General features: G+C 40.5%; 1 protein-coding gene across 1 annotated transcript in view; it reads right to left on the bottom strand.

Annotated features, from left to right (window-relative positions):
• LOC107185863 overlaps positions 1–13,750 on the bottom strand; it is a 50,508-nt gene extending 36,758 nt beyond the window's left edge. Inside the window, exons 1-3 of the mRNA XM_015573634.1 lie at positions 13,626–13,750; position 13,333; positions 12,400–12,497 (exon numbers count right to left, since the gene is read on the bottom strand). Of these exons, the coding sequence (XP_015429120.1) occupies positions 12,400–12,497; position 13,333; positions 13,626–13,750 (224 nt within the window). The remainder of the gene's footprint in view (positions 1–12,399; positions 12,498–13,332; positions 13,334–13,625) is intronic.
• Between the last annotated feature and the right edge of the window lie 1,332 nt (positions 13,751–15,082).

Genomic DNA, 15,082 nt, shown 5'->3' with positions numbered 1-15,082 from the left:
GCGGCTTTCATGACAGGAGCCGAGGGAAGATTTTAAAGCGGACTCGTGTCGTGGCATTAGTGCAAGTGAAGGAAGAACGAACGCTGTGACTGGGACAGCTGCCCGGTCGGACATCAGTTCACCAGCTCGGCTCCCGGGAATACCCCCCGCCATCCTCTCCGCCTAACTATCCGCCCTTACGTCAACCACTCCGCTGCTGCTGCTACTCTCTTCCCTTTCTTTTCCTCCTTACACATCCACAACTGGGCGTGTGCCCTCCTGCTTGCAGACCTGACGTCTTAAACCAATCGAATTCTGATCAAATATTTAACGCAGCCGGGGACCAACGCTTTAAGTGGCTCTTCCATCGCTGGACCCTGTTCCTCACAGTGGAAACCACCTTACATCGCTGTGTCCGTGCCCCGTCGACTCTGTCTTCCTCAAGCCGCTCTAAGTGAGAAATATAGTCCCTTATTTTCGAAGTTTTAAGTGTTCCTGCTTGGCGGAGCTAAAACGATTTCAATGACCCGCCTTGCACGCTGACCTTTCATCGTCAACTTTTTTTCAGCGAAAGTAGCTTTCAACCAGAAAACGGAAACCATGGTGATGTTCGAGTATACTATCACTAGTAGCGGTAACGATGTTACGTTAGGTGAATTAGGGATTTTTAACAAATTTATTATCTTTCTATGACGGTATTTCAATTTGATTATTCTTGGTCTTCGTGTAGCCACATCCACATGCTTTGAGACGTCATTTGACTGATGCAAGATACATTAAGGATTTTCGCTCCTTCGATTAACGGGACCGGTCACGGATCACCGGCCCACGGTCCAAAGTAAAGGTTGCCTCTTTTTTGTCCCTTTCAGCATACGGCAATACGTCACGCGTCCCGGTTTCGGGGCGTAATTAAAGAGAGCGCAGAACAGCATGACGCCTCGGGCCTGTCTGGGGTAAGGAGCGGGGCGAGACGGCCCTGGGGTCGAGGGTGTGGGGTATAAGGGATGTGTTTTACCGAGGGATACTTATACCATCCCTACGCGGCACATATTTTCATATAACAAAACCATCTGCGTGCCGCGCATAACAAATTTCAACTGATTTATAGTGAGGCTGGGGCTGGGCGGGCGCAAATTTTCGCTGTTACGTCGACGCCGCCGCCGCCGTCAGAAGCCTCGGACGAGACAGTAATTCCTTTCGCCAATTTACGCTGCTGTTACATCCTCCGTTTTCAGCGAATAAAATAATGTTAATGTTAACGACTCGAATACGCGTATCATTTACTTTGAAAATGTGAAGCGACAATGTTAACAAATATGTTTCGTATCATTTACCTCCGGAAGGGTGTAGTAGTTCATATGAGTGATCCATGCTGTTTCTGTTTATTTTTTATACTTGGATAATACCATTTCTGTGAAAAATTTCAGAACAGATTGTAATGATTATATGCAAAATATGTACAATTTCCTAGATCGATTTTATATCGTCAAAACGGTTAGACTTTGTAGAATTGAAGTGAATGGTACTGAATAACATTTTAATGTTCACTTCCGTCCAGAAGTATTAGGACGCTTAAATGATGTTACAATATCGACAATGTACTAAAGACACTTATGGACGGTAGTGAATGCATGTAAACCGTATAAAATTGAAATACATTATAAACACGAAGACTAAGAAGAACAAATCAAATATGACTAACATACAATATTGAAAAGTGTTTAAATATATTTAAACAAACTTTGTGTGTGCTTCAATTTTTACTTATTATACGTACGAGAAATCGGAAATGATGCCCCTACAAGTTTCATCAGTGATATCTGTGAGGAATGCGATCCTAAAGGGTTGCACGGAGGGGGTTGCAAAGTCGGGTATGTACAGAGTAGGGCAGAGAGGGACGGGGGGTTGTAAGAAGGGACCGTACTCGGACCAACCGACGACGGACCGAGCCATTGGATCGATAATGTCATAGTGACAAGTACCAGCATGTGTATCCTTCTTATGCTCGTCGCAATATTATATATGTAGGAATAAATTCGGACTGTTCCTTTAGATTGTCTTCTCGACAAAACTGTATAAAAGCACTAAAAAATTCAATAATTTTGGAAACTATTTATAAAGAGACTGTATTATTTACTGGATGCTATAGTTATAATTATTTTGATTATTAAGATTACTATTCGGTGATCCCTTGTTGGAACATAACAGGGGAATATTTCAGAAACCAATGTCAGTGTAGCTCTGTCACATTGGTATAGTGAACACGAAGAATTTTACAAATATGAATCTCAGTGGAAAAATAGTAAAAGTCCATTCTTTTGTAAAAAGGAAATAAATATAGGAAACGATACACAAAATCTGTAATTTATCTAGAGGAAAAATGATACAAGTGTTTTCTAATGATAGTATGCATAGTAATCTGTTTTATCGTTTGGAAGCATATAAATTCTTTCCGAGCCTTTCAAATAACACTATTCGACAAGTATTAAAATGACGGAACCTGCTTTTTTGTGTTAACCAACTATTGCTGAACACGATGCAGGGTTTAGTCCTTCCTCTCCACGTCACAAAGTCTAGCTTTTTTCATTTCTTGTATTATTCATGCAGTCCAATTTTTCTGACTTTATTTCTATCGTATTGAACAACTAATAATCTATCCCTTCTCATGATATTTATCAAGTTCGTAAACATTCAATCCGACAATATTTCGAGATTTTAAAACCCAAAAACGTTGTGCTCGTATTTAGAACTACACATACATCGTTTAAGATCAAGTATCATATTACGACTAACATCGTACGACGAACGAAATTCATTATTTCGACAGAAGAATATTGCAGCGACGTACTTTCCAGACAGATGAACAACTTATGATTGACAATTTCATTATTCCAGGCCGAGACAAGACGAGCTACGTCTGTACGTGAAACGTGGTGAAAACTAACGCCAAGCCGGGGAAAGAGAGGGAGTTCTTACTGGAAAACGCGAAGGGCAGTAAATCCTGGAAACGAACCCGGAATAAACTGTCCGAGGCTACGACCATAATAATATGCCTCCGTCGACGCTGCCGCCAGATTGTTACGGCTTGTTGGAATTGCCTCTCCGAAAACCAGTCCGCTTCGCGGTGGTTCTTGGATTACGATGCAATTTCTCGAGCCTCATGGGCTTGCACTGATGACGGCCCTTAAAACTCAAAAGCCTCTTCTGGCCGGAGCGTTCCTCCCGCGGAATTATGTGTAGCCGTGTGTGTCAATGAATTCGAACGATGCCCTCCGCTGTTTCCGGTGTCACAAAAGTTTTTCACCGGGCGCATCTCATGAATAAATGAATCGGTCATTTCGACCCGGTCGTAACTACGCGTGCTTTCCGACAATGTCTACCCCGTCATTTTTTTTTTCAGTAAGTTCGTCCTTTGATGGATATGAAAAAACATGGATCCTGCAAAATGTGAGCGTTGGAAGAATTTAGTTGTTCATTTACGCGTATACAACTATGCGTTTTGCATTTAATCCTGAATCATGTTCGTAAGATACATCTTCATCTTGTTGCGCTTTGCCTTTTCCTATTGAATTATTGTTATATCAATCCTTGCTTGTGCCTTTATTTTAATATGGTTCAAAACGTGATCTAGGTTTATTTCCTTTTCCTAGTTTGTATTTTGTTGGTCTTTTCTACTTTTTCCTCTCACTTCAAAATGAACCGAGACACCGGTGTCCGTGGGTTAATTGAAATATACGTTCGATTGACTAAAATTTCACCGACTACGTCTCTCTAGTCTCCTCATAAATACACGGGACTTCGGCAACTCTCTCATTCCGCGCCACGAAGTGTTGTACGTGCGTGTACATGCCCATAAAGCGAGAGAAAAAAGGTCCACGGCAGTTTGTTACCGGGAGCAGTTGTAACGGAAGGGCACGTATTGGGTAACATGATTACAAATATATCATAACCTTCTTCGCCCTTTCTTCGGGAACATTCTCGAAAGGGCCCTCTGGCCGGGTGAGCGGGAGCATGTCCTTCGACACGCGATACACGTGCGTCGCCTGTCGATGCGGCTTTATCGCAGCAAATCACTGCCGGCCCGAAGAAATAAAGACAAAGGGTGCCGGCGGGGGGAGGGGCCGGCGAGCCCAAGTAAGTGAAAAGGGCACGTAGCACATCCCTCCGCTAAATCGAATTGACAGAGCACGCTTCTTGTGTGCTTTACAACAGAAAAAAGGTGCTTCGCGGATATTTTCACGTTTTCAGTTACAGACATTCCTTGTCGAATGCAAACATATGTACTTTTCTTTGACAAATTCGTGCTTCGTTTCTTTTACACATTTCTGAGGAATTTGTATCCCTTTCTACTGGAGACAGAATCATAAACTTCGCATTTCAAGAAGTTAGTGCTATTGAATTATTATTACCTCGTTAATTTGTTTGAGAATATATTGTAAAATTTGAAGTTAATACGTTCACTGCCAACTTCGAGATAACTCGTAGTTGAATAACATTGCAAAGACTGGCTGGAGTATATAAATACCTTTACAAGCTTTTTCCGCAAAGATACTATCGCAGTGTAATCTGAAACAAGACAAACAGCCTGCATTTTAACCAAACGCATGTATTTTCGACGATTTAGGACGTAAAGAAATGGAATAAAACGTGTCCGACTACGTACGGCTACTTTCACTGTGGCAGTCAACGTGTTAACTATGAAGTTTGAAATCGGAAGAAGAAATATTTATAACAATACCTCTCCAAAGTCGAACTCTCTAAGTAGTCCAAAATGCGAGACCAGTAACAAGTACAAAGAAATGCAGAATATCTAGCATAATTATTTACTTTAAAAATTCCATTCCAAAAAACGCTAAATATTCTACAAGATATTTCGATGTTAACAGTCACTGTATTAAAATTAACTCTATTAGAAGAATTAATCTGTCCCCGTTTACACATCAATGCTCTACATTCGAAGCAACCGAGCCTGTCATCCCAAGAGAACTGATCGCCTCATTCTAACCCTTGGACCCAACGGAACGTTATTCTTTCCTCTGACGGGAGAAAATAATTTGTGCGACATCCAAACGAAACGATACGAAACAGGAGAGACCGAAGGATTCGTTCCGTTGGAGGGTAGAAGTCTACTAATATAAGAATATTATGGATAGAGGAGCGAGCCGTTGTATCCGCGGATCAGCGTTCCGGAAACTGGGACCCGTTCCGGCAGCGAGACACAGCCAGATATCTCGGAATGTTTTACACCTCATTAGGCAACAATGTGTTGTTGCCGGGGTGAATTATATCGGGCATGAGACGCCCGTCAAGACAAATGGCTCGAACCGGAGGTAATTGTGGGCTTTTATTAGCTCTGGTTTCTCCTGTTGGCTGGAAATCGCGCAACGCCCGAGATCGGTAGACACCCAGGGCCCAGCAACCGGGCGCGAGGCAACACAAGCGACTCAAAGCCAGCTACAAGCAACCCTTCCAAGCTCCTTCTCATCTATTTTCCTTCTCTCTATACACCTATCCTCGTTCGTCTTCGTCTTTCGTCTCTTCCAGCTCCTATACGCAACCATAGCGGCTCAGCTCTCTCGCTGCCGTGTAATTACTCGCGTGACAGTAACGCAGGAATGTGAATCTCGTCTCTCTAATTCCTCTAGCGTCATCTCCGACGCTCGGCTCTGCAGTTAAACGACTTGAATCCAATCGTTTCGAAATCGTTGATTCCGTTTTTCTGTGAACTTTTTGATAATCTGTCGGTGATGCAACAATTTAATCGCGTTATATGTTGATTTTGATGAGGATGTATCACCCAGTAAGTTGACGATAATCAGAATTCTTATAATCAGTTAGATGGATCTTTGATTAACTTGAGACTCAGGATGGTTATACAAATGTATATTTTTGTATACTAATTTGGATAAATAGAAATTGAATAGGAATTTTATATCGACCATGAGTCTCTACTGTTGAGCTAAACATGAAATAATGTATTGTAGTTATAAGGTATTATAACATAGAATGATAAAAATGTTAAAAATATCATAAGAGTGTATTTTCTGAAATTCTGCGGAACTTTTATTGCAATATATAAGTGTGGAATTTTGTTAATTTATCGATGTCCATATTTTCAACAAGCTATCCCTTATACCAACGTGATAGATTGTTGAAAATATGCAAATCGATAAATTTACGAAATTCCTCACTTAGTATTCCAATAAAAGTTACGCAGAATTTCAGAAAATAGATTCTCATGATATTTTTACAATTTTTATAAGAATTTACGAACCAGATATTTTGACTGTTTTGGTAGTTCTAGTGTTAAATGTCTGCCGAAACCATAACATTTTTTGCATGAACAACTACACAACATCGAAACGAAATTTTTAAAAGTATTTCGACAACAGTATCTGCTACTTCTGCGATTCTATGATTGCAAAATATTTCGGATCACTGTGTGCTCGTTCCTGTATATCTATTTCTAGCGGAACAAACTTCCAACAAATTTCTTAGTCACCGCAGGCCCCGAATTCGCTTGTGTCGGTGAATTCTATACACGTTTCGGGTTATTTACGTGAAGCGGCAAGGTGTAGCCGTCGACGTCGGTTAAAGTATGCCCGAACGGATCGGCAAGATTAATGTGGTCAGCGTGTTTCTTGAGATATTTCACATACTTGCGAGGTTAATTACTTCCCGGCGAAAATTGTTGCGGCCAAGGTACCCGCCAGTGACCGGGGCCAAAATATTCGTTGACCTCGGTCTCTTGGGTTATCTTGTGTGTCAAAGCTCTGGTTGCATTACTAACGTAAGGTCTAGCCGATTAAATATTTATTTTAGCAGAAAACATTACTGATCAATTCGTATATAATCACTGTATCATTAATTACCTTATATGAATATGTATTTACTGAGCTTCGTATGTTTGCCTGTGAAATAACTATTCGAAATTAAGTAATTAAAGTAAAGTTAATATCTACTGAAACAGTTGTTCTTTACGTCATAATTGTAAAAAAAAAATATGATAACGTTGTAAAATTTTTTATTTTAATTGTAAATACCATACCGAAAAATGAACCAAAAATGATCAATTGTTATTATGATTAGAGGGGATGGTCTAAATAGGGTCTAAATAAGGTTTTGTTTAAAACCATATTACATTTTAAAAATCTTCAACAATATGGCAATACGTCTTGAAGTAAAAGGGCTAGCCTATATTCAGACCACCTTCTCTCCTAAAACGATTCTTTTCAATTTGACATTTGTTTCTGTACATAAAATTACTCTATACACACCATTATCTCAGACCAGATCGATGTCAAGGCTCCTCAAGTCACAATTTCCTAATCCAACTCTAAATTGAATCGAGAAAATCGATGTGACCATTTTTCCGTTCTTTCGACCTCCCCACTTCGAAAACTTCCACCAGCTTATTCATCTTTGTATGCAAGGTTATAAACGGGATATACACACGAAATAAAAGTGCACAAAGATTTAACGACCCTTTTCCCCGTCCCCGTTTACCATAAATGCCGGCGTGAATCCGAAAGGAATAAAATTCCGTTTCATTTCTCATCCGCGCCGCGCGAGTTCTCTCGGCCGAGATCGCAGTATTTTTTTCGAAGGGGGTGGCTCCGCACGACATTCCGAAAAGGTCGCATTTTCGCGAGAGAAGAGAGCCTGGTATCCACGCGTTATTACGCCTCTAGGAGGTACAACACGCTCGAGGCATATGCGGGCCAAGCTTGTCCCCGTTCCCCTCCTCTTTCGTTCGTAGTTTCGCCCGTGGTTCATGTATTTATGCATTTCCGCCCCAACCGCCGCTTCTTGACTAGACTCCGGCTCACGCACGCGGACCAGGGCATTGTGCGCCAGACGATTTACATGTATTGCTCCTCGATGATGTGCCGTAAAAGATGGCCGGGACGAGGGGGACGAACCCGCGTAGCCGTGGAGATAGAGAATTGCTTTTAAATTAGCGACACGCAGTATCTGTCCGTTTTAATGTGATTTACCGCGCTGATACGAGTTATACGATTGCGATATGACGTAACTCGAATTCTTAGAAATTCGTTGCATAATTGTTGGTGGTTTTACAAGCCTTATGACGTAACTGGACAGTGGATTCTACGTGTTTATAATACAGACAGGATGGTTCACCTAATGTGACCACCTCAATTACTTGTAAATTATTGGCTGTATGAACAGAATATTTAAAAAACAAATGTAGCGTGGTAGCATGGGGTACATATATGTTTCTTCCTCATCTTGTAAAACCAATTGTAGAAATTCTCTAGATTTTGTAATTATAGCAGAAATAATGATAACCTTAATACGTTGAACCATTCATTTCCACCAACCGTATATTACAAGTTCATGGAAACCCTTAACTCAGAAAACTAGTTTCCCCAGTCACATCCACTTACATTTTATATACAAAATGTTGAATTGCTCGAACATACATAATCATTCATAATTTTCAATGAGAATAGTGATTAAACCAAAAAAATAAGCTCCTAAAACCTTCGTTATTTTACTTCTTCGCTAAATGTATATTTAGAGATAAATTATGGCTTAAAATATCATTATGTATTTGAGAAATTGGAAACAGTCAACAAAATTTCCATGTCACCTTATACAACGAGCTATTTGCAGCGTGGGACAAGTAAACAATCATCGAGTGAACTGCGGAGAAGATAATTAAATAAACTTTAATTCCTGCAGCTCGCGTAAACAGTTACACCACGAAAGTTAAATCATTTCCCCGGTTACAGGTTTATAATTAATTGCTACGCCGCGAACAATTAATTAAAACAAGCCCGGCGTTTCTAGCTCCTATTATCGCGGGTAATTGAATCGAGCTCCGGGACGAATATTATCGTGAAAACTGTTATCCGAATTTTCCGGATAAACTGGAAACCGCCCCATAATACGTGTGCTGTAACGTCGATGTAATTTTCATCCAGCGGGATCTCGTCTTCTGGCGAACGAACGGATCCCGTTGGTTGCCTTTCATTATTCGGCCCGCCATATTTACTCATTGAATTCAATTCGGATTCACTTACGGTATGATTTACTCTGCGAAGGCGTACCTGAGGATGGTGATGGGAATTTATTGGAGACGGAGGCCTTCCCGAAAACCGGGGGGAAGGAAGATGCGGACCGAAGCGTGGCAGGGCGGCGAAGAAGGGGTAGGGGGATCGAGAGAAGAGTCGGGCAAAAGGGACAACGGGCAACGAAGGGAGAGGAAAGTAAAGGGCGTACGTCCTTTTCTCATATTCTGTATCCTATATGGTAGTACGTGAAAGTTACAGGAACATCTTTTCGAAATTTAGATTTACTGTACCCTTTCGTGTTTTCTTCCCTATCGTAACATATTTCGTTATTTCTACTCTACCATATAGAACATTTAAACGGTTTGTGTTACCCATTAGTCATCGTTAAGTTTATATTTTACACTGTTTTCCTTAAATTTCTATTTGTTTCTATGATAGAATTTGAATTCAATTTTTTGAAGACATACAGAATAATGAATTTTTAACCAGTAACGTACATAACATAGAATTATTGAATGTGAAAATTTGAATGATTTAAACTGAAATGAAAAATTTAGTTACTAGATATACTGTTCCAAAAGATATTTTTTAAATAAACTCGTCGGGTCAAGGGGAACGTGGAAGATCGGAACCTTTTTTAGGGGATGTTTCGACAATAGGCGTCTGTCCAGCACTACGATGGTGCTTTGAATGCGTAGGATACTGCTTTATTGGAGGATGCTGAATTTTTATTCGCGACCCCTGGGCAAATAGAGGCCATATAGACCCATCCGGCATAGTCGTTTTTTAAAATGCATGCCGTCCTTAAATCAAGCCAACAATAAGTGTGTCCAGTAAATGGACATGGTTGATCGGATCTGGAATATTTGTTGCTTCCTTACCCTCCGCCACGGATTGCGCTCGGAACTGTCGAATCTGCTGACTTTCCAAACTCATATGGCAAGAAACTACAGTTGAGAAATACAATTGTAAACTTTCGCAAACAACGTTGATTTCTGAACTATGCAAATAAATATAAAATTTACATCTTAAATAATTCCCTCCTTTTTTTATTCGCGTCGCCTGAAGGAAATTTACATAAAGTTCAAAGCAGTATGAACAATATTTATTCGCTCACTCTTGTTTATTCTGCCCTAGTAGTTTTGATTTATTCAACTCTTTTTTACTCTATTTTAAATATCGGAATAGCGACTGCAAATATCAAAACGTGGAAGGAAGCTGCGTTACTCGCCAGCAATTTACGCGTGGAGTGAAATCTGGTCGATCAACAGGGGTCTCGGAACGCCACAGGCCGAAGTTGCACAGGGAGGGGTTGGGAGTGGGGGGCGGAGGAGAAGAGAAGGACACACCCCCCGCGAACTCGAACATGAATTAAAGTTTTAATTTCTCTAAATCACTGTTCGCCCTCGAGCGCTTTCCACCAGACGGTCCGTTACTTATAGCCTTTGCCCTTTTTACCGCCTTCTTTTTTCCCATTCGCCTCGATCTTACCACCGTTCAACCCTCGCCAATCGGGAGAAATCGATATGCACTTATCCGATGACTCTTGAGACCCCTCTGTCTTTTTTTTTTCTCTCCGCAGGCATAACAGTCAGCGATCGTTCCCTTGATGAGATTTAAATATTTCAGGCCAGAATTATCTTCAACGCCACTCGAGAATCGCTTAGATTTAACTGATACGTTAAAATCTACTTCACTTAAGAGATCCGAAATTAACAGTCCAACTGGAATTTTAAATTCAGTCGCGGAATACGCTGATAATAATGTAATCCTCTACAAATGATCCATGGGTATCCAGACACAGTTGCAGAAGACTAACGCAAAAGGTTTCTCACTTGGCAATATTGGGAACTATATTACTAGTGAAATCGCTTAGAGGTACAAAACTGATCACCCTATTTAAAATAATTGTATAACTTCTACATTGTTAGTTTAATAATTTCTAAACCCTATTCAGAAGCCTAATCTTTCGGTTCTACAGTTTTCTAAAAGATGAAACTCGTATTAGGAAATGGTGGTTCTAAGTGGGGTGTAAATTAAAATCTCCCGTGGAAATGTATCACAATCGGTCCGAGGTCGCAAGCGAAAACTGGATCACAATTCGCGGCCGATCCGCCCTTTCCCGAGCGCGACAGGCCGGGGGATACGGCGGTTGTTCATTTAAAATCATGACGTCGAGCGTAGGGCGCAGTCACGGCGGAGGCGTTAGTATTAACGTTAGGTGCCGCCTGGCCGGGGCCACCTACAAGAACTTCGTACACCCCTTACCGCCCGGTGACATATTGTTTCCATTCTGCTCTCGGGCTAAAGCGCAATAAAAAACTGGCATAAATATCAGTCCCCCTCGCGGCGTCCCCGCGGCACCGATGCCACCGTCGAGGCGGTGGCCCGCGACACCGTGCCTACGCGCAAGAACCGGAAGCCCCTGGATGCCGACGGCGGTCTACAACCACGCGGGAAACGTTCTTTCGCGCGGGCGAAACGTGGAGGGACTAATTTGTCTGAGTGGCTTTTTCGACGGTTATAGAAAGGGCGCCGCAGATTGCGAGAGCCGAGCTATGATCTTCCGTTCTCTGGCGAATCGTTCCCGGAAAACCGAGTATTTATGAGCACGAAATTGCGTGTGAAAGAAATCGATTTCGAGTAATTATGGCGTGCACGTGTTTAATTAGATTTTACAGCGGAGAGAAACAGGAGATCGTTTTGAGTGGATGGCGAATGTCGAATTACGAATTGTTAGGAATTCTCTATGATGGGTTACAGAAGACTCTAGATCAAATATTTTTGGAAAAGTGAGAGAGACTGGAGAATTAATGGAGATATAAATTTACGACGAAGTTTGCGGCTAAATATGAGCGGATCTTTAATTATGTAATACTAGCTAGTGAATACTTCTACAGTGACTCATAAATTTGTTCACGAAGGGATGTCATTTCTAAATAGTTGACCGAATTATTTACCAAAATGCAAATTTTATTTCAAAAGTACGAAAAATGTATCACGAAAGTGTGATGAAATTACAAACAAGGAGAATATATAAATAGAAGTTGTATAATAACTTTTATACATGTTATTTTATAAGTCTGTGAACGAATATGTAAATCACAGTACATATTTCAGGCAGAAGTTGATAAACATTTCTAAATATGGTAAACACAAAGTTCAGATAAACTTCACACGATATTTTGAGCATGTTTTTTTCGTCTATATAGATAGCTAAGTAATATCGTTAAATTCACTACAATCTAGCATTCAAGGGGGTCATTATAACCTGCAATATTTGCCATTCCATAATTTTTTACTTTTTTTTTCATATAGTTTCTTGAATAATTCTATTACAGATAGAAGGTCTTTCAGGGATTTTAAGTTATATAGTACTTACAGCGTAACAGGTTCCTCAGGGCTCGAAGGTGAAACCGACATCGACATTGTGGTTGTTAGACATCGTGATGTTCCAGGCGATCTAACTCGATCATTCACCTAAAACAGAAATGAAATTACAATTATCGAGAACAGACAGTTTCTGTCGTACTATTATATCAGACAGCTTCAATATACAGGATGTGCGGCTATAGGTGTCAGAAACTTTAGGGGGTGATTCGACATGTTAAAATACAAATGAAAATCAACAATGACGAAGTTGTGTTAGAGGCTTTGTTTTCGAGTTATTAATAATTAACAATTCCGGTTAGAGACGTTTGAAACCAGACAATCTCCATACAAGCGATATACGCGACTGAAGAAAATACACTTTTATCTCATAGGCAAAAAAGTCGATTACCTTCTTCTGACACTTCATAAGAAAGCACACACGATATTGAACCTGGTTACTCGGTCAAATTCGTAAGGGAGACACAGCGAACACACACAGAGAATAAACACTAAATAAATTAAATTAATACTGTAAAAAATAAAATAGATGCTCTTCTAAGTAATCTTAGTGAAACTAAAATAAAATTCACTATAATAAATGAAATTAACACTTTAAAAAGTAGGGATGGTCTTCTACGTGGTCTATTTCACACCGACTAGACGTGTACGCGTTGACAGCTGTCACCGAACTACGGAAACGTTACTGAAGTCTTACATAAAGGACATCAAAGTAATAAAAAAAAGGTGTTTGGAACTAGGAATAACATCTTAAGGAGGTGGTTGAGCGACCGAAAGTATTGGGAGGCATTTCTGACCCCAATTTTTGACCGTCAATTGTACCTTAAAAACAGAACCGCCAACACAATTTCGTCATTCTTGAATGTCGTTTTATTTTGACACGTAGAATCACCCCGTAAAGTTTCTGACACCAGTGGCAAAATACCCTGTATATTCTCTGTAACTTTTTTGAAAATATGCTGACGCAGGAACAGATAACCTCGAATATATGATTCTTTTAGTCATCAGATTTTTTCACTTTCTTTTAAAGTTGAACAATAGCTGTATGGACTTTTTGTGATTAATTCATGATAACAGAAGTGTTCAGCGGCGCTCTCTGGTAGTACTATAATACCCATTTACTCGATCTTGCCCCAGGTTTCAACGCGTTTCACTTTAAACGATTATGCACACGATCTAACTGAAGAAAAATACATTGGAGACATTCCTCTGTGCAACTTCCGAATTCTTTGCACGATCCTTGCTGTCGTCGACGGGGAATTGAGCAACAGGTAGAGCAGATATGTCCTCGAGGCATCATGCTCGACAGAGCATACGCGTGATTTACCGTATAAGTGACTCATCGAAAGCACCCTTTTTTCTCTTATCTTCAGCTTTCTGCTTAGAACCGAACCTGAAGGAAATAATTCTTTTACCTAAGCGACCAGAGGTAGGGGAACGGAAGAATTTATACTCGAGGGTGGTATTCATGTTCTCAGATAAATTATCAATTCCACAGTAATAAAACTTGTCGTATGTTGCAATGCTGCTACATATTCCACTCCCTTATTTTGGTATTTCATATTTTCAAACAGTACCTTCTTTCTTCAACTAAGTACCTAAACTAGTAGCTAACATTTGTAGTTCTATCAATGGTACCTTACTCTCTGCAAAGAGTTATTTATAACGGAATTTCATTACTAATTAACCAGTTAAATTCTACCTTGAAATACAGTGATTCACAAGTTTATTCATGGACGGTTATCACTTCTAGTTGACCAAATTATTTACCAAAATACGAACTTTATTTCAAAATTACGAAAAATGAATTACGAAAGGATGATAAAATTACCAATAAGGAGAATATATAAATAGAAATTCTATAAAAGCTTTCACACCAAAGAGTTATTTTAAAAGTTTGTAAACAAATTTATATCACTGTATATGATATACTATTACATTTATTTGACAGTAGTAATTGCCAGATCAACTATAAAAGAGATTCCCATTCACATCCACTTGTATGCACTCATTTGAGAAATAATCGCAATAACGTTATGACATTGCGTAAGTTCTTAACGAGCCAGTATTCACAATACGCGAAAGCATTAATATCAACCTGATTATTCCTGTCAGACGAAAAATTCCCGTGATTCCCTTAATCGAGGGGCTCGTATCAAGCGTGCTCGCATCAGCGGGATGCGAACAAAATTCAGTCGAAATTGAGCGACCCCCCTCTCGCGCCGACCAAAGAAATATTACACCCATATTTTTCGCCTGTGAACGATGACTGAAGCTCGGTCCGCGATTTCCAAGGGATTAATAATGGCAGTAGACCGTTCTACGAGAATCGTAGAGCGAAACAAACGCAGCCCCGGGGCAAGTGGACCAGACTCACGCCGACATCAATCTGAACGAGCGCGAGCCGCGCCCCTAACGAACCACCGAGTCATATAAATTTTATTGCCATTTCATAAATCCCGGACAAGTGCCGCGAGTAACCATTCCGGGGGGGGGGGAGGCTCTCCGGGAGATTATCAGGAACATATAAAGTTGCGCGATCGTTGAGCGGTTACGGCGCGATTTTGCCTTTCGCGGACGCCCGCCGACTTTCGGGGGTGGCTGGTGGTGTTGCTCGCAAGAAATATCGCGAAAACGTTTGCATAATAGGTCGCCAGTTTTCATTGCGGATCGAT

This window comes from Dufourea novaeangliae, unplaced genomic scaffold (genome assembly GCF_001272555.1).
Source record: "Dufourea novaeangliae isolate 0120121106 unplaced genomic scaffold, ASM127255v1 scaffold56, whole genome shotgun sequence".
NCBI classification, from domain to species: domain Eukaryota; kingdom Metazoa; phylum Arthropoda; class Insecta; order Hymenoptera; family Halictidae; genus Dufourea; species Dufourea novaeangliae.
The sequence above is the reverse complement of the archived record's forward strand: the minus strand, read 5'-3'. Positions and strand labels throughout refer to the sequence as shown.